Below are 20,290 nucleotides of genomic sequence, written 5' to 3'. Positions count from 1 at the left end.
ACCCCCCAGCATTTCGCACATCTGTGTGGACTTGGGAAATGCCAGAGGGTAGTGGGGAGAACTTCAACTGAGTGCCAGAGCCCAACATTTAGTTGAATTTATATTCCCACCCCCGTCCACTGGTTCCCAAGTTCCCATGGACCCAGGAAATGGTAGCGGGGAGAGCTTCAACTGAATGCTGGATTGGAGTTCTGCATTCAGTTGAAGCCATTCTCACTGCCCCTTTCCAGATCTATGGGGACTTGGGAAATGGTGGTGGGAAGGGCTTCAACCCTAGTCCGGCTTTCAGTTGAAGCTCTCCTCTCCCTACAGCTGTTTCCCAAATCCATATAGACCTGGGAAATGGCAGTAGGGATTGGGGTGTTAGGGACTTGAACTCCAGATTAAAAAGCCAAACCATGTTTGACTTTGGGGGCCCTAGGGCATTCTGCTGCACTGAATACCGGGGGGGGGGGGGTTTGGTAAAAGGGAAACCCTAAAAAAGCTGAATCACTACCCCAGTACAAGCTGAAGGGCTCTTGTGCATCAGCTCTCAGCCAGAGGGCCTGGCTTAGATCTGAACATAGTCATCAGCGAGAAAGAATCTGCTTGACCATCAGAAGACTTTCTTCCTTCTTGTTTGGTGTGTTTTTCTCCTCTGTGAGCATCATTAGACTCTTTTGGTTCTCCCAGGAAGAAGATCAAAGTATACTAAATAAACTACATCCCTTTGTCAGATAAGTCAAGGGCTAAACAAGGCATTTTTGGACATACAAAACATGTGCTCTATCTCTAACTACTGTTTTCTCACTGAAATGCCATTTCTTTTCTGTTAAATATTCCTACTTGTATGGTATAAATTGTACTTCAAATTTTAATAAAGAAATATTGTCTAGTAGTACTAAATCAAAAGGACTGCCATTTAAATGCCCCATTTGTGTCCAGCGTAAAACCTGATACCTACTGGCAAATTGTCTTACCTATTATACACAGTCCTCTCTCTCTCTCTCTCTCTCTCTGTATATATATGCATAGGTGAGGCAAGAAAATAATGTTTGCTGTATTTTCCTGGACATTTTACATTTAAAACTCAGGGAAATAAATGTAAAAGTCTAATGCTACCTATGAAGAGAGTTTTCAAAAGACATAATCTTGTGGGAGCCTGTAGACATTGAAGTAATGCCTATGCTATACTGCTCGTTCTAAGTACGCCATAATAAAATATTCAGGATGTGATATAGCTGCAAGTTAGTGACTCTGCATACAAAACATCTCTGAATTTCCACTTCTCATTTTAGGTGCTGAAAATTTTATGGAACATTACCAAGTTTCCTTTTTCTTTACTTTTAAGGGAAAGAGAAAAATAAATAATGCACCCCTCAAGATAGAATGCCAAGACTGGCCATAAGAGACTGAATTCAAATTCTGCTTAGTGATTTCTTTACTCTTCTGTTGATATCAGATATGAAGTTGCCTTATACAGAGTTGAGAGAATGGCCAGTCTAGGTCATTATATGATTGGCTATAGCTCTCCGAGGTTTCAGTCAAAGAAAGACATTTCTCAACACAGGTAGCTTAAATCATTTTTACTTGGATATGCCAGGGACTGGCCCTGATTTCCTCTATGCAAAGCAGGTGCCGTGTTGCCGATCCACACTGCCTCTTCTCTGCCCCTTGGTTTCCTGACGTGTATATTAGATTCAAAGTCATGAATGCAAACTTACCTATTGTTCAAGGTATTAAGATTTAACATAATATATAGATTAGTCAAACAATTTAGTAATGTTTATAAATGAAGGGTGATGACAGGAACAAATTAATAAATCTGGGGGCGGGGGGATACTTCATTCCTACTTCCTCGATAGCAGATCAGTTACAGGAGTAGTTTCTGTATCAACATGGAGTTCAGAAGTCTTACGATGTTTTAGCTAATAAATTGTTTATTTATTATAAATTGTGATATTTTTTATATTATTTACACCCCACATTTCTCTCCAATGGGAATCCAAAGCAGCTTACATCATTCTCCTCTCCTACAGCTTATACTCACAGCAACTCTGTGAGATAGGCTGCGAGCGTGTGACTAGTCCAAGGTCACCCAGTGAGCTTCTATGGCACGAGTGAGTCTCCCAGATCCTAGTCCAATACTCTAACTACTACAGTATTAGTCCCCCTCCCAGGAAATGCAGACTTCCAAAACCTGCCTCTTGTTAGCCAACTTAAAAAACCCCTCAGACTTTTTTAATTTGCTTGACTGTGCTCAGATATACATACACATAAGAAAGTCTCTATAAAAGTGTACTCCTAAGATTGAAACCCCTTTTTTTGTTACTGTCACACTTACTGGGAGACTGGAAAATGTGTATATATGATTGTTCATGACAATAGTTGAAGGAACAGCGATTGGACTGAACTGGATCACCACTTGATCTGAAAAGAGCAGGGCAACACATATATAGTCATCACCAGGTTCTGGTAGGCACAATGTACTAAGGCTGCAAAAATGTGCATTGCTTCTTTTAGATGAGATGGCAATGGAGTCTATTGTGCAAAGCACCCTGTATTAGAAGCATTGACTGAGAAGGGATTTTAAAAGCAATGTGTATCTTTACACATATACTTACTTCCATCTGTGTCAATGGCATCTTTTTTTTGTTCAAAGGAGGTGCATCTCTCTTTTGTTGTGTTGGTGTTTTTATTCAAGCTTTCGAATTATTTTAACATACAATCATATTGTTGTTTACATTTATTGTTGTAACCACTAGGACATAACAAACATAACAGAAGCCCTTCGGGGGAAGGGCAGTATATAAAATTAATAATAAATAAGTAAAAGCAAAATAAAAAACATAAGTATAAAATATAAAATGGCAAGAGTGGCTACATTCAGAGCAGAACCAAAAACTACAGGTTATCCACGTGCCTATCAAGGTTAGTGAGGTTTCTGATTTTTATTTTTTTCTCCTGGTTTTAAAAGATGATAAAGCAAAAATAGCTACCTGATGACAAACATCTACCGCCAAAAATTCAATAAGTTCAATGTCTGTGCCTGCAAAGTTGATGATAATATGACCCAACCACCTTCCTCTTTGAGGTCATCCACTTGACCTTGTATACAGGGACAGAGATATCGCTTTCCAGGAACTTTATTAAATCTTCCTTCAAAAAGTACTGAGGGCATGGTCTGGAAATGAAAACTGGCAAAAGCCTTTCTTAATGGAGGACTAGTGAGGTTGATTAGGTACTGTGCAGCAAATTTGTTTTTCTTAAAGAAAGGGTTCCAGAGAGAGAACTTTGACTGTTAAACCAGGGCGGTATCTCCACTGGCCTCACATTAGTGAAGCAAGTTACAGTTTTTTGTTTTGGATCCCATAATTTAACTTCTTCCACAAAAGTTATGGGATGCATTTGCAAAATATGGCCTAGCATACTTATTCACTGATCTTCCTCCCCAAATGAATGAACTGATTTTGTTGAATGAGGAGAAAGATATAAATGATAAGAAAGGATCAAATTTTATTAGCATTGAGAGGTGGGCGGCTACAGTGTGAGTGTTTTGAAATACATATTATTTGTTAATTGAAATATTTATATGTTGGATTTTGACACTGGCCCATTATGCAAGGAGTGCTTTCCATGATGCTCCTTGACCTGCAGTGCCTTCATAGTGGGGTCTCTTTATGTTTCCTTGTTTACACATGAAGAGGTGCCCCACAGCCAACTTGTATGACTTGCTCCACTTCCAAGTTGGTCCCCTGCCCATAGCAAGATTAAAGATTGCCAGCTTTTTTAGCCCTTTAAATGTAACGGTGATATTCCTTAAATTGATATTGTACTGTCAATCTGTGCAAGGAAGAAGAAGAAGAGTTGGATTTATATCCCCCCTCTCTCTCCTGTAGGAGACTCAAAGGGGCTTACAATCTCCTTGCCCTTCCCCCCTCACAACAAACACCCTGTGAGGTAGGTGGGGCTGAGAGAGCCTCCCCTTGGAGGACCCCATCTCTCTCCCCTACCACTCCCTTTTTTTTGGCTAGAGATTGATGGCTGGGGCATTTCCCTGCACCTCCCCCAAAAAACAATGATAGCAACCCATAAAATATCAATATAGGAATTATCAATATTACATTTAAAGGGCTCAACCCCCCCCCCCCACAATCTTCACTCTTGTTGGAGACAGAGCCCCAGTGAATAATCGGCCCCTGAGGGAATCCTAAAGCAGATCAAATGTCCTTTGAACAACAAAAATCTGAACAAAAATAAAATCATACTAAAGAAAATGAAAACAGAAATTATTAGCAACAGGTTGGAGCCATGTTGGTACACAGGGAAGTGATAGGCTAGTTAGCTACTTTAAAATTTTTAAAAAGCTCTTATGTGATAAAATATTATGCAGAATATGATAATTGTAAATGAAAAGTTATGTAAAATCAAATTAATTTTGTGTGTGTCTGAGACAAGAAGAAAAAAGGTTATACAAAAGTTCTGAGTGCAACTAGATGGGCATCTCCAGCAAATGCCCTTAGTTACTGTGGCATGAAATGAGGAGCTGAAGCTAATCCCTTTAGCTATCCCACATGAAAATGAGATGTAAAGCTAATCCTTTTACAGTAGCTATACCACATGAAATGGGGTCTTTAAGCAAATCCCCTTAATCATCATGGCAAGAATCAGGGAGCTAAAGTCAATCCCCTTAGCTATCCTACATAAAATAGAGAGGCAGAGCAATCACTTTAGCTATGCCAAAGCTAAAAAAGCAACTTCATCAACCTTTTCAGCTATTATGCTATGAAATGGATACTAACCTCTTTCATAACATAGGAAGGAACACAGGAAAACAACTTTGTCTACTGATGCAATAAGCTGATTTGGTTGTTCTCATAAATTATATATTTGGCGCCTTTCTTTTAATTACTTATTTTCTGGACAACATAAATCACAATGAGAACATGTTATGAAAAATAGAAGTAATTTTAAAAAGAAACACTAGAATCAGAACCCCCCAAAAAGCTGAGGGTATAGATAAATAAAAAAACAGATGGGTGCTTTTTAGTCCTTTTAAACTAGTCTTTTGCCATAAATGCAGATATTAAAAATGATTCCACGTCAACATATTTTTATACTTAAGTCTAGATTATGACCACCATTAGCATGTAGATGTAATGAACCCAACCCAAGCAGCCAGCCTGTTCCTTACTTGTTTTGTCATTCCTCTGAAAACTTCTTACTCTTCATCTGTCTAATGGCATTTCAGGTTCGGAAGGCTTCGCACTGCTGAGGATTCCTTCCAACATGGTAAAAGACAATTTGGTAGGGAAGGGCTTGCCAGATCACAATGATTTTGTACTCTGGGAGTATTCAGCACACATGGTGGGGCTTAGAGTGGATAACAACAAATCAAAAACATTTAAAACTGAAGCAATTAAAATAGATTTAAATCCATAAAATACAAATAAGATGGCTCCCTAAGTTCCCACGTCTAATTCAAACAAAAGCTCTTAAGAAAATGGTGGAAAGTCTGATCACTTATTTCCAGCATTTCCTCAAGTTATGCCCTAATATGCTTTAATTATATTTAATATCTATGTTTAATATCTTATGTTAATAATTATGTTCAATATCTAGTAACAGGTATTTTAACCTTTGTTTATATTGTAGAATACAATGCTATGCCAAAACTTGAATTTGATAGTAGTTATTATATACTGCCTTGCCTGATTCAGACTGGTCTCTAGAAAGTGTAGTAGAATATGTGGACATAATTTATTTTTAACACATAAATGTATATCAATGGTTAGTAGTTTGGGATTTTTTAAAAAATGTACTGCATTTTGTTCTGTAGAAAGTTTTTTAAAATATTTATGTTATATACGAAAATAGAGAGTCAGTGTGGGGTAGTGGTTAAGGTGTTGGACTAGGACCAAGAAAACCCAAATTCAAAATCCCAATTGCACCATAGATGTTTGTTAGTGACCTTGGACCAGTCACACACTCTCAGCACCAGCCCTGGCTAATATTTAGATGGGAAACCTCCAAAGAATGATGTGGAGACAGGTAATGACAAACTATTTCCAAATGTCTACTGCCTTGGAAACCCTATGAGGTTGTCATAAATCAGTTGTGACTTGATGGCAGAAAAAGTATGAAAATAACATGAAAGTGTCTTCTATGATGTACTCTTCAGAATTATACAATTTACATTGTGTCTGAAGCCTCAAAGTTTATGCAAGACAGAGTTATTATTTTATAAAACATCTGCTATTTGCAGTGTTTATTAACTTGTCAAAATTCATTACCTTGCTATTTAATATTCATTAACTCACTGTTTTTGTTAATTAATTAAGCACTAAAATAATATTTTTATTAATTAAGAAGCTAGAGATTGGCTGCATGAGACTGAGGCCCTTTATGCACATACCACTTACTGCATGGCTGAGAAGCAATCTTTGCTTCACAGTGGGGTTTCCCTGCATCTTTTTGTTTGCACAGGTTGCTCTCCTGAGAAGTGTCCCTGGTTGATCTGATCAACCATTTTGCCTGCCTGTCTGTCTGCCTCCTTTTGTATGTTAACATGAAACCCTCATTTGGGGAGGTTGCCCACCACCTTTTTTGTTGTTGTTGGTGTCTGTGGTCTAGCGTTATCAATTTAAGTCCAGCTTATCAACTTAACTTGGGTTTGTTCACTGTTCCAGTGACAGACCTTCACTGTTAAAATAATTATAAAAAGGAGTCTTTCTGATACTCCTGACATAGTAACCCAAACAGTGATAGAAACTACTGTGATCTGGGTGGGGCAAGGCAGGGAGGAGTGAGAAGACTCAAGGAATGCTAAACACATAGTGTTCTCCTCTTTCTCTGAAAAGGGAGAGAAAAAGTTGTACTTTAAGAGCTTTAAGAAGCCATGGAGATTCTCTGATCTGACAGTGGGGCGAATACCAATGAATCAAACCTGAAGGTAACGTTTGTTCAAAGAGAAGGAGACCATATGTGCATAAATGGCTTGAACTGATTCACAAGTGAGAAATGGGTCCAAGTGGGAATGTCATTTCTCAGTCAGCCCTAAATCATCTGAAAGTCTTCTTACTGTAAAAATAATGAAACAAAAGGAATTTTTATTATTGCGACAGCATGTCCAGGGGAAATGATACCATTAAAAAGAGGGAAAATAAAATATGGGAATTAAATGGTGTTCATCTACATGATGAATTGCGATCTGATTCATCTGACATTTCTTGAAGCAGGAAGTCATATTGAAGGACATGAATGTAGAACTGGTAAACAAATAGGTGAAGGCAGTCCAGTGTTGTATGATATAAAATTGCTATTTATTTGTTCTATTTTTGTAAGTGAAGAAGCATCTACTAGAATGGGGTCTTTTGTAGTGGCTCCACATTTATCTGACTCCTGGCATCTAATCTTCATAGCATCAGATAAAATCATGGCTTATTCTATCTGTTTTTACCCTTGCTCTTTCCCTCTAACAGATCAACAGTATCAGCTTTATTTTGCTGTGTTTTTATCCAAACATTTACAGTGTGCCTCAAATTTCACAAACATTTACAATGTTTTACAGTTTTGTAGCATTCCGTATAACCAGATAAACACATTATTCTTAACACTGCCAGAGTTTTTCAGTGTTGTATTTGATGTAAACTTACACTGATGTAAGATGATAAAATACATTGACTTCTTAAAAATAAATGGACCGTTCTTTATTAATTCTTTCTTTACTTATTATTTATTGATTCTATGAATTCCCCCTCCCCACCTTATACAAACTAAACTAAATAAAAGCAAAATGTTAGGGGTTCACAGGCCTAAAAATGTACTTTTATCATCCATCCTATATTCCGTGGCCTGCTTCAAGACGGCCGTGCAGGGGCGCTTCCACGCCGGGCAGGGAATTCCGGGCTTCGGCGGCGGAGGCGCGGAGGGGCTGCTCGGGTGATGCAGAAGCATGTAGCGGACTCTGGCCTCTGGAGAGGTCGGCAGGTGGCAGGCTTTGCTCCGTGATGGAGTCGTGCTTCTTTCCTCCTTCCTTTTCCCATTAGACGCTCGTGTCGCAGTCCTGCTGGCTTCCCCAGCCCCACTCATCTGCCGTCTCGGCCTCCAGGGGTCGGAGGACAGCCAGGGGAGGGGACTTAGGAGGCCAGCAGGACGGCGACACGAGAGGTAAATGGGAAAGGGAAGGCTTAAACAGCTGCGAGACCGGCGGTGCGGTTCGCACTGTGCCGCCGGGAAGACGCTTTCCCCTCAACAACAACCCTTTAAAGGGTTGTTGTTTAGGGCGGCCTGACGCCACCCTGGGGGAGGGGGAACGCAGTCAGGTCGGCGCTGCTGCGAACGGCGGCCTGGGGGCGGCGTTTTTACCGCCCCCAGGCCATCGTTTTTGGCCCGTGCAGAAAGGGCCTGTAAAAAGACAGCCTTATAGCCAGCACATATAATGCAAGGTACTCCTGAGGGGGCAAAATACAGTGTTGCAAAGATATATTTGCTCTCATAGTTGGAAAGACTATCTGTTCTCAAATGTGTACAGCTAGAAAGGAGATGTTCATGCACCCATGTTTTTTTTATTCTGCTCTTTCTCCAAAGGAGCTCAAGAATGCAAACATTGTTATCCTATCCCATTTTATTCTCATGGCAATCCTGGGAAACAGTTAAGATGAGACAGAGTTTAGCTTCATGGTAGAGTAAAAACTTTAAACTAGGTGATACCACTAATAATATGATGGTGTAACCTCCACACTCACTATTTCTCATGGCAAATCTACTTTCCATCATTCCGTAATATTGCCAAAAGAGATTCTTGTCTCTTCTAAAATGTTAGGTGCAAGTAGTATCCATTCTGAGATGATAAATATCTCTCCACTAATGTACAAATTACTCCTTTAAGTGAATCAATAGAAACTCCAAAAAAGTGGATATGTCTCATATATTTCGTATTAAGTATATGAAGTTGCATTATACTAGTTCTGACCATTAGTCTCTATCCTGCAGCACTTATCCAACTAAAAGCAACCCTGGAATTGGTGGGTGTGACAGCCCTGGACTCAAGTCCAACAGCAGAAGAACCTGACAAGGCTTTTATAGGTAGTTATGTAGGCTCACATAGGCCCCTTCCGCACATGCAAAATAATGCATTTTCAAACCACTTTCACAACTGTTTGCAAGTGGATTTTGCCATTCCGCACAGCTTCAAAGAGCACTGAAAGCAGTTTGAAAGTGCATTATTCTGCTTGTGCGGAATGAGCCACAGAGTGAGACTTCATGCATAATTATATCAAAAACAGCCTTGCTGATACAGACAAGTGGTCCAGCTGGTCCAGCATCCTGTCCCCTAAGGGAGTCAACCAGTTGCCTTGAAGGACCAAGAAACATTCTCCCATTCTACTGCTATGAAGCATTTGTATTTTTGATGCCTCTGACTAAAGAGTTTCCTTTAATGGACCTATGATCCCTGAACCAGTTTAAATTTCTTATTAAAGCCATCTATGTTCATGACCATCAGTACAACTACTGACAGTTACCACAGTTTAGTCATTTGTTGAGTAAAATCATATTTTGTCTGTCTTCAATCTGATATCTGCCCACTCAATTGAAGAACCCACCTTTATGGAGGAGTCAAAGAAGTTCTTTTGAGCCACCTTTTTCCCCTCAATATACCTCTTCATCCAGCAATATTTTTTTCTTTGCAGTCTCTGTTTCTCTCTTCTACTTCATCCCATCCCTTTAGTTACTTTTCAGCTTTCTTTCAGTCTTCACTCCATTAAGGTTCCTTCTTCCTGGACTGTTTCCATTTAACCTTTTGACCTCCTTCATCTTTCTAGTACTTTATATTTGGAATCATTTCCCCTGCAGCACCTTCACAGTGGGGTCTGCTTGCATTTCCTTGTTTATACCGAGGAGGTGTCCCACTGCCCACTGCCTGGCTTGTGTGGTCTGCCTGTCCCACTTCCAGGTCACTCTCCCATCCAAACCAAGAAAGAAGATTGCTGCTGTTTGGGGTTTTTTTTAGCCTTTTAAATATAGTATCAATATTCCTTGTATCGATACTGTGCAAGCTGTTACCATTCTTTTTTTTAGGGAAATGCCAGACATCAATCCCTGCAAGGGATTTTAGGGAAATACCAGACATCAATCCCTGCAAGGAGGGGCGAGATGGTTTCTCCACCACCACTTCTCTTAGGGATCAATGGCCAACATTTCCTTAACAAAACAAATGGTAACAGTCTGCACAATATCAATACAAGGAATATCGATATTACATTTAAAGGACTAAGCCCCGCACAAACATCAATCTTCATTCTTGGCTTGGGTGGGGGAGTTAGAGTGGTTCCTCAGTGGAACAGGCTTCCTCGGGAGTGGTGGGCTCTCCTTTTTTTGGAGGTTTTTAAGCAGAGCAATGCTGGTTCTGTGAACTTAGGCAGTTCATGAGAGGAAGGCAAGGAATGGCTTGGCTCTCATGGCCCTTTCTCACATGCTCAGAGTAATGCTGGTTGCCATTTCGGGATAAGGAAGCAATTTTCCTTCTGGCCAGATTGGCCAGGAACCCTGGAGGAGTTTTTTTTTGCCTTGGAGGAGTTTTTGGGCTTGGAGTAGGGTGGGGTGGAGATAGTTGTGATTTACTGCGTTGTGCATGGGATTGAATGAGATGACCCTGGTGATCCCTTCTATGATACTATGAAAATAAATGTGCTGTTACCCATTGATATGACGGCATTTTAACTAAAACTAGTGTTTTGTCTTTGAAATGGAAGGTTTTAAACATTCACCTCCTTCTATGATCCATTTCTATTAAAAATGATTTAATTCACAACTTCAAGAGCAGCCATTCAAACAGTAAAAAAGATTGGTGGATGAAAAAAGCAAGAGCCTTTGAGAAGAGGGAAACAAACCTTAAGAGTGAGAGTATTATATTACTGTTAAATTGATGTACTTTAATCAGCTGTGCGGATTCTACATAGATTTTACCCCCTCCTGAGTACTTTATGCTAAGCAGTGTAACAGTCATTGAGGATGAAAGGAGATGACAGCCTCCCTGCTTGAAGCCTTAGTTAGAGGTCATCCTGCTGGAAAATTAGCAAGGCATATTGTTCGGCTTACTGGGTGCCCTCGACTACTGAGTGGCCCCGCTTTCAGGATGAAATAGTGTTCATTATTACAAACATCTTTGTATATCATATCACATTCATATAATAGAAATGGAAAAGATATGTGGCTTGTAGGTTAAGCATAAAATTAAAGTAATAGATTTTGATAGCATTGCAATGGAGTTTTGCAAATAAGTAGCCATTCTTATTGCATACCTGGATGAAAGTGCAATACAATTTGGTGGGTCTTAATTGTTGAGTAAAGACATACGGTATCAGTCTGGTATCTATGAACTGGATACACACTGATTTCTGTTTGGGAATATTTACATTAATGATAGCTTGTCCTAGTTAAGAGTTTGACTTAGTTAATCCACTGTGATTCTTCCAGCCCTAGGAGTCTACATATTCATTCTAAGATGTCATATCTCAGAGTATTATACATTTTTTTAGAAGATTTATCTTGAGTTAAAATCTAATTAAGCACATAGATTTACATTAAGGTGGTTCCACATAACCAAATCAGACCATTTCCCTCACAGCTGGTTGATCACTATCACTCAACATGTAAAGGATAGGTACATGGGACTGTTTTTTTAGTATTGTTCAAACTAGTTTTTCGACTGGTGTTCCAGTTGACAGTCTTTGATAATTTCTTATAAAACAGCACAAGTTTAAAACAAAAGAAAGTAAGAGCTAAAATATGCCAGAATCAGTGCTGTGTAAAGCCTGCAGAAGTCACAAGACAAATGACCATAACTAACAAACTGCTAGTGGGCTGACAGGTATGAGATAAACAGTCCAAGAAAAAGGATGCCAGAGAGCCTAACAATATTATCAAATTGGTTTAGGAGAAGACAAATATTCTAGTGCTGAGTGAAAAATATACTGTGAATTATTATAAATGGAAAGCGCAAAACCATCTATCAGCTGCAAGCAAAAGAGAGACCCCAAACCCTTAAAACCTGCAATGCCAAACTATTGTTTGTTTATTATGACAAATTTCAAACCAAAGGTTCTTTCCTCCAACTTAAAAAAATATAAATCAGCAACTGGAAATTATTCAAAACCTCAGAAGAGCTCACCAGGGAGTGGAATACATTTCTGAAGTGAAGTAATTACATGTGTGGTTAATTTCATCGGAAACTTGCTAACTGACAAGAAGCCATTTACAATAGCAGCAATCACTGGGATTACATGTTCTCAGGAGTCGCACTGTGGCCAAACAATCCAGGGTGCTCACGCTAGACTCTTCAATGCAGATGTGTTATAATTAGCTATTTTAAGCACAGGTGTGCAAATAAAAAAAATGGTAAACACAGCTTACTTAGTAGCTGCAAGATGCATAATATGAACTCCCCTTTTACCAGGAGCACCATAGGGATCGAAGTCTCAGCATTCATTTGAAAATTAATAATGTTGTTTCCCTTTCCCTTGTTAGGATAGCTTTGGAAATGTAAACTGCAAATTGAGCTATCATTTTTAAAGTTGCGGTGGGAAAGAAGCTTACTTCTCTTTTCCTGGCTTGTGTTTCTTCCACAGCTGTGTGATGGACAAAAATTCATCTCCCATGGTTTTCTTCCACATCACAATCCCATTCTGGTAAAAGTTTACTGCTAAATTTCTATCTGTGTCCAGAGGTATATCTAGGCAAACTAGAGCCCAGGGACAAAACCTGAATTTGCCCCCCCCCCCCGTATGGGCGTACAACCTCTCCCACCACGACCAAACAATGATTTTTTGCACCAGCTCACAAAACACCTCCAACCCTCAGCAAAACATACATGGCTCTCTCCCCACCAACTCTCTTTCCTAATTTTGTCCTCACACTAACCCTATGAGGTAGGTTGTTAGCCTGAGAAACAGCTAGGTGCTCCCTTGTTGTGGAGGCAGCAGCCATGCGAACATCACCCCAGGTCTCTGGGGCACTGTTTTTGGCCAGTGTGGAATCTGCCTCAGAAGGGTATGCTACTCTCTCACCACATCAAAGAGGACCTGGGGACCATGCACCAGAGCTTGCCACACACCATACTGTTCTGGTCAAACTTACAGGAAAAGACACATTTGGTAGGAGGGGGCTTAGCCCCAGATAAGTGGACTTGGTCAGGAGCAGGGTCATTCAGCCCCTATTTCCAGATTGCAGCCCTTTAGCACCAGGATGATGTACACCTGTCTGAATGGGACATGGACTCTTGGCTTCACAACATCCACCAGGACATGGGTGATTGACTGCAGGCTTAGTAGCTTTGGACAGGAGCCTGGACTTTGAAATTGGTGCTCCATGGTGGGTTGTACATGGGGACTGATACTTTGGGGGAAGTGGAGCCTGTGTGCCAGCCTCCCAATAATTGCTCCCTTGGGGTGGGGTAGGCCTCAGAAACGGGCCAGTTTGCCTACACCATCCAGAAGACAAGTGGAATTACATTTAGAGGCTCCCACCAACTTATTGCCCCAGCATCTAGAAACTCTTGACTGCACTAGGTTAGATAGCAGCAAGAGAAAGTAAGTTGGAAGCAAGAAGCAACACAAATCCTGTACATAGGCACAGAGGCATATTGTGCCTCAAAACACAGGTAGACAAGCAAAAAAGCAGAGTGTGAGTGGTGGCAAATACTCTGTACAGTGGGAGGGAGCAGGATTAAGCAGGGGCAAATCCTCTTTCTCACACACATCCTCCTCTTCATCATGACCAATAACATCTAATGAAAAATTAGCCAATTAATATAATGACAGAAACAAACTCAAAATCACTCAGTGCATCTGTGATGTGGCTTTTTGTTTGCACATGGACCTCTTTTGATCAATCAAAGAAGCATGAGAAAGCAGTTGGAAGTACTGTATTGTTGTTACAAATCAGCCTAGATAGCATTTTGCTCCCCCACCCCCACCCCGTAGATACTATGTGCTTCACAATGCTTGATAGTATTTTGACACAGGTCATGGTAGTTATTTCCTTCCACACTTGTGTTAAGCATGCTATTTAAACCCACTAGCAATTAAAAAAACCCTAGAAAACACTCAAATTGCTGCACCAAGTAATGTTAACCCCTGTGTTTTAGTAATTAGGAAGGAGTGATCTGGCATTCCCTTTTATGCCAGTAATAACTGAGTCAAAGTAATTTGAAATGTTTTTGTTGCCATAATTTAGTTGAGTTTTAAAAATGACGTTGAAGACTAGCATAATAATTTTTTAAAAAAACATATTATTGTATCTATATTCACCCATATTTGGTTTGTCTATATTTTCGGGGGGGGGGGGGGAATGGGGAGGTGAGAACCAAAGATCTAAAGTACAGGAAACTGCAAAGAAATACAAAACAGTATTTCTTAATTGACTGGGAATACTATTCAAGAATAGCAAGAACTGTAAAACCCTGAAAAATGTAATCCATAAACTTGGAAACAGGCTAAGATTAAGAAATGTCATATTGCTTAAGGTCCCTGCGGGCAGACTCAGTAAAGGGCATTTAAAATATATTTTATGGTACTAGGGAAGTATAATATATCTTTATTCACAGAGGAAAAATAGTCCAGAAATGCAACAAAAGCTTTTTTCCAAGAAGCAATGCTTTCAGTCCAGCAGGATTTATGCAAATATCACCAAAATGATTAGGGCCAGTGTAAGAAGAAGAAGGTTTGCACAGGAGAATTTCTTGGTGGTTTATTGTGCTCAAATGTTCATATCTTCATAAGCATCCCTCTAAATATTTGGCAATGAAAATGAAATCACATAAAAATAAATTATATACTGGCAAAGGGACTCTTTAATTTATAGAGTTCTCAGGATAAGAAGGTAATCTATAAAATGGATTAAGTGCTTAAATATATTGCATTTTAATTAAAAGTTGAACTACACAAGTTCCTCCATGTGCTATTAAGTGAACTAGCCAAGTAGAAAGCACAACCTGATCTTTGAAGTGTAGCCACTTGAGGCCAGATGATTTCAAATAGAAAAAAAAGGGGGTACATGTTTTTTTCTGGGTATAATTTACGGACTGACTGATTGCAAATATTTACTTCTCTATGAAAACAAATCAATAAAACAATAAAAACAGGATCAGCAGCAAAAGTAGAATGAAAATTACATGAAACATCATAAAATTACTAGGGCTCATTCCGCACATGCAGAATAATGCACTTTCAAACTGCTTTCAGTGCTCTTTGAAGCTGTTTGGAATGGCAAAATCCACTTGCAAACAGTTGTGAAAGTGGTTTGAAAACGCATTATTTTGCGTGTGCGGAAGGGGCCAATATGTTGGTAAAACATTAAAAATGGGAAATATCCTAGGAAACAGTTCAATCTTTAAAGGCTTTCCAGTGTCAGCTGAAAACTTTTTTTTTAATACCAGAAAGCCTTCTTAACATAATTTTTGCTTCTAGTACTACTAAATTTTAATGGCTGATACAATCTATACATCCATATACTGCTGATTATGAATTTGATTGTAAGTTTCCATAAGTAATACATTGAATAGAAAAGTGTGCTATAAATCCTTGACAAAAATAAATGAATAAATCCCTATTCTCTTACCGGCACCTATTTTTTATCTCATATCTATTCCTTGTCACAACACACTCATAGATCCTGGTATTATAGGCCTGATGTGTTCAACTGCTGTCCTATATTCAAACACCAGTACTCCTTAACTTATTTGAAGCTGTTTTGAACGTCTTTCAAAGGACATTTCTTAACTTTCATTTAGAAATGCTTTTTTCTTTTGCCACTGATAATTCCACAAACACTCGAAAGGATTTAGGAACATGGCTTCTTTACATACTACAATGTCCCACTATGAAAACTGAGGCTCCAGATATTACTGAACCTGTGTGAGCAGAAACATGTTGCAAAATTTCTACACCATTAAGATAAAGAAGTCCATGCTGTTAACCATAAAATATAACCTATAAACTTGGAAACTGCGGCACTGCTATCAAATTCAGTTCCTGACTACTGATAAAAGGCATGTTGGGCAGTTTTGGATTAAAATCATACAAGCAAGGTGACAGAGTAAAGGAAAGAAATAAACATCCAAGACACAGGTGTGTAAAGTATTAGATTTATTTGCAGCCTCAAAACACTGTCACACATTTGTACCATTTTCCACACATTTTCTTATACAACTGTGCTACAGAAACTTAAAACAAATGAAGCAAACAGTCCCCATAAACTAGTGTTAACTGTCACCAAACATCTCCCAGCATTTCTTGCCATGTAACTTTTGTTCAGTATTATACACTCACATAATATTACAGGATGGGATCCAACAGCTGAGTACTACCAGTGCAACTGGCCTTTGGCTTGCTAGCAAGCAGCTCGCATTTGCCAATCCATGACACCCATGGCTAACAATTAATGCTGTTTTGAAAAAAGGTTCATTGTGAAGTTTAATGTTTGCAGAACTGAATCTGTTGACACTATAACTCCAATTCTAGATAGCTCCAACTCTATATTCTTAATATCAGATAGGACTGCCAACTTCAGGTTGGGAAATTCCTGAAGATTTGGTTGTAGAGCCTGGGCAGGGCAGGGTTTGGGGAGAAGAGTAACATCAGAGGAGTATAATGACAAAAGATTCTAGCAAGTAAGGCCCCTTCCGCACACGCAAAATAATGCGTTTTCAAACCACTTTCACAACTGTTTGCAAGTGGATTTTGCTATTCCGCACAGCTTCAAAGATCACTGAAAGCAGTTTGAAAGTGAATTATTCTGCATGTGCGGAATGAGCCTAAGCCTTTCTTTTAATTGTAAACCACCATTCAAGAATAACATCTAATTTCACTGATAACCAGTGGCTCATTCCGCACATACAGAATAATGCACTTTCAAACTGCTTTCGGTGCTCTTTGAAGCTGTGCGGAATAGCAAAATCCCCTTGCAAACAGTTGTGAAAGTGGTTTGAAAACGCATTATTTTGCGTGTGCGGAAGGGGCCAGTGTGATTTTTTTAAAATTGGTTCTCACAAATATGCAAGATTTACTTATTGTTTGAGAGACAGTTGATGAAACAATGCTGAATGTTTATATAAATCCTGAGAAATCACTTTTACTAAGAACATTTTTTTATTCTTTAAGCAGCATTTTACTCATGCGGTTCCTTTTTTAAAACTAAAGTTCAGTTTTGTCTTAAAGTGAATACGTTATTTCCTGTCACAGTGGACTATAAACAGACAAATTGTCTTTTATTTTAAGACTGTAGCATGCAGAATAGCCAAAATGTACATAGTAGCTTACCCCATTTAGAGGATAGGTTTTCCATCCTAGCTCTCCAATTGCAGTGGTTGTATCAAGCAGAACAACTAGAAATTAAAAGAAAATCATTAATGTCTCTAAAGACACAAATATATTTCATTAAATATTATATTTCCTATATCAATAGATTCAAGATCAGTCCTAAGTCATTCTATTCAGAAGTCAGTCCTATATGAGTCAGTGGGGCTCACTCCCAGGCAAGTGTTCTTAGGATTGCAGTCTATGGCCGTTTCCGCACGGGCAAAATATGACGTCGTCGCAACGGAAAAAGAAGCGTCAGAGCGAGAGCGTTCGCACGCGCAGCGGCGGAGGTGCGCAGTCGCGCCGTCGCGAAAACGCTAAACCGGCGCGAAGACGGTGTATTCAGAAAACGCTTAAAACCACTCTTTTTCCCCCTGTGACGCATCGACGCCGCACTCGTGCGAACAGCCGCAAGGGAGCCGTCTTCAAAATGGCGACTGCCAGACGGCCAAGCTGGGTCACCTTTTCCCCCCCCACACACACACGTTCGTCCCTGGTGCTTTCCCTGCATGGCCAAGCACCTTTCCCAGACCCATGCACTGGGACTGACAGTAGCTGGGAGGGGAGGCACTGACAGATGGGGGACGGGCAGGACATCAGGGCAGTCACGTTGTCCATCGCACTGCTGCGTGGGCATGACGTCGGGCCTGCACGGCTTCGCAAGTGCGCAGGCGCAACGTCGCGAGACGCCGCTTCCGCAGCGCTTCAGTGCGAACCGTCACATTTCTGCGGGGCTGCGGACGCCCGCAGCTCCGCCTGTCTGTGTGAACGCTTTTTTTCGTATGCGTCGCAATTTGCGACGTCATCGCGTCGCTGCTTTTGGCCGTGCGGAAACGGCCTTTATCTCTTATAGTTAGCTATAAAATTGACTTATTAGTAGCATCTAATTTATTCTTATAGTTAACATGTCACACAGTATGACTAGCCACTTTAAACTTAAAGTAGCTTAAGTTTCAACAGCCATTGAACACATAAAATCTTGACAATGATCTGCAGACCAAAATAAATGCTTAATATGAAGATCCAGGCAAATTGTCTCTCCCTGTTAAAAAGAAAGTCAAGTTGTAGTTAAGAGGTAAGCTGTATCCACAGTGTAACCAAGACCAGTGCTGACATCAGCCCCTTTCAAACTGCCCAGTTGCTAGCAGATTTTTTGTGTCATTTCTGTCACAACTGTTTTTTTCCCCTAACTATTAAAAGATTTTTTTACCATTTTTCATATAGTTGAATTCTATCCACAATACAGGTCTCAGCAAAAAATTTATGTAAACTGCTTTCTGCTGTATTCAGCTTGGACTTGAGAAAAGGCAGGTAAGAAAGTACAGGCCTTTTTGAAATGGCCACTGTTTGACATGGTGCTTCAGAGCACTTTAGAGATGGCTCACAGATATATTGAAATAAGCTATATGAAATGCCCATTCCTGTATCCCTTTATTCAGAATTGGGACAACAATTGATAGCATACAGTTTAGGGAGGTAACCTAAAAGAGGCTAATCTTTAGCAGTATGCAAATTGCTGTAATGTAGTTTCTTTCCATGCTACTTGAAGAAGTCCAGGGTCACATGCAATGGACCCAGACTACTATTTATTCTTATGACAGTGTTGTTTGATTTTCCAAAAAAATGATACTGTCATGGGAAGCCCATATGGCATAGGTTTCTCCCAAGAGGACTAGTACTTCTGATTTTAATGAACACCACAACTTTCATATTGCTAATGATGGGAAAATACTTTGAGTATGAAAACCTTGTATGAAAATTTACATTGTTTTTGATGTTCAGTGAAATGGACTAGTCATATTTAAAAGAGACTTTCTGATACAGCAACTTGATCAGCTACATACTATTTGCACATACTATTATCTTTTGACTGTACTTTACCTGTACAGGTCTGAGACTTTGGACCAAAGCAGCACCATAAGAAGCAAATGAGGTTTCATTTTTTTTTCATTTGGCAAGTGACATCTATTATATAAACACACAAACATATATATATCCAATCCTGATTTTTAAAATCTGTTAAAAAACATTGATTTGCTGAGACACATAGGTTATGAAGACTATTCTTATAGATACAAAAAATATTGTCCTTTTGTCATAAATATCTCATAGCTAGTTTTGCTATTTAATATTTGTAATAACAGTAATTCTCTAATTCCTCAAAATATGAGATAAGCTAAGGAAAGTCGATGTATTGTTGAAGGCTTTCACGGCCAGATTCAAGTGGTTCTGGTGGATTTTCCGGGCTGTGTGGCCATAGTCTGGTGGATCTTGTTCCTAACGTTTCACCTACATCTGTGGCTGGCATCTTCAGAGGTGTATCACAGAGGGAAGTCTATTACACTGTGTAACAACTTGCCTCTGTGATACACCTCTGAAGATGTATCCCTAAAGCCCCATCCCTAAATGCATTTTCACTATTATGTGGCAAACCAATCAAATTCCTGCGACTGTTGTCTGATGAGATAGTGCCTTGAAATTTATAATTTTAAAAATTGGAAAAAAGAATTAAAATATGCCATTTAATTTTAATTCGTGTGAAGAAACAAAGAGTGTTTTTATTTTAAAGAAAAACTTTAAAATCAAATTTCAGGTAAACTTTAGCAACTTATTTGAAGCATATTACAGGTGGAGGTTTTTTTCGGGGAAAAAATTTGCCAATTAATTTGACTTGTTCCAAATCTGCTAAAAGCACAGAATGTTTGTCTCTAAGGCCCCTTCTGCACACGCAAAATAATGCATTTTCAAACCACTTTCACAACTGTTTGCAAGTGGATTTTGCCATTCCGCACAACTTCAAAGAGCATTGAAAGCAGTTTGAAAGTGCATTATTCTGCATGAGCCTAAGATAGAAAGTTAGGTGGAGACACTCGATCATACCCTCTTTCATTGTGTAAGGTTTGCAAAAATCAGAATGTCACAATCTGCACTTATCCCATTTCTGTATAACAATC

At 39.4% G+C, this 20,290-nt stretch overlaps 1 protein-coding gene across 3 annotated transcripts in view; it reads right to left on the bottom strand.

The window, feature by feature from the left end:
- The window catches only part of LOC125430597 (ephrin type-A receptor 6), a 475,628-nt gene that overhangs the window by 426,220 nt on the left and 29,118 nt on the right, over nt 1–20,290 (bottom strand). For all 3 annotated transcript variants that reach the window (XM_048492607.1, XM_048492608.1, XM_048492609.1), the window contains exon 2: nt 17,298–17,362. In XM_048492607.1, coding sequence (XP_048348564.1) covers nt 17,298–17,362 — 65 coding nt within the window. The remainder of the gene's footprint in view (nt 1–17,297; nt 17,363–20,290) is intronic.

This window comes from Sphaerodactylus townsendi, linkage group LG04, assembly GCF_021028975.2.
Source record: "Sphaerodactylus townsendi isolate TG3544 linkage group LG04, MPM_Stown_v2.3, whole genome shotgun sequence".
Lineage (NCBI taxonomy): Eukaryota > Metazoa > Chordata > Lepidosauria > Squamata > Sphaerodactylidae > Sphaerodactylus > Sphaerodactylus townsendi.
This window is presented reverse-complemented; position numbering and strand designations above follow the sequence as displayed.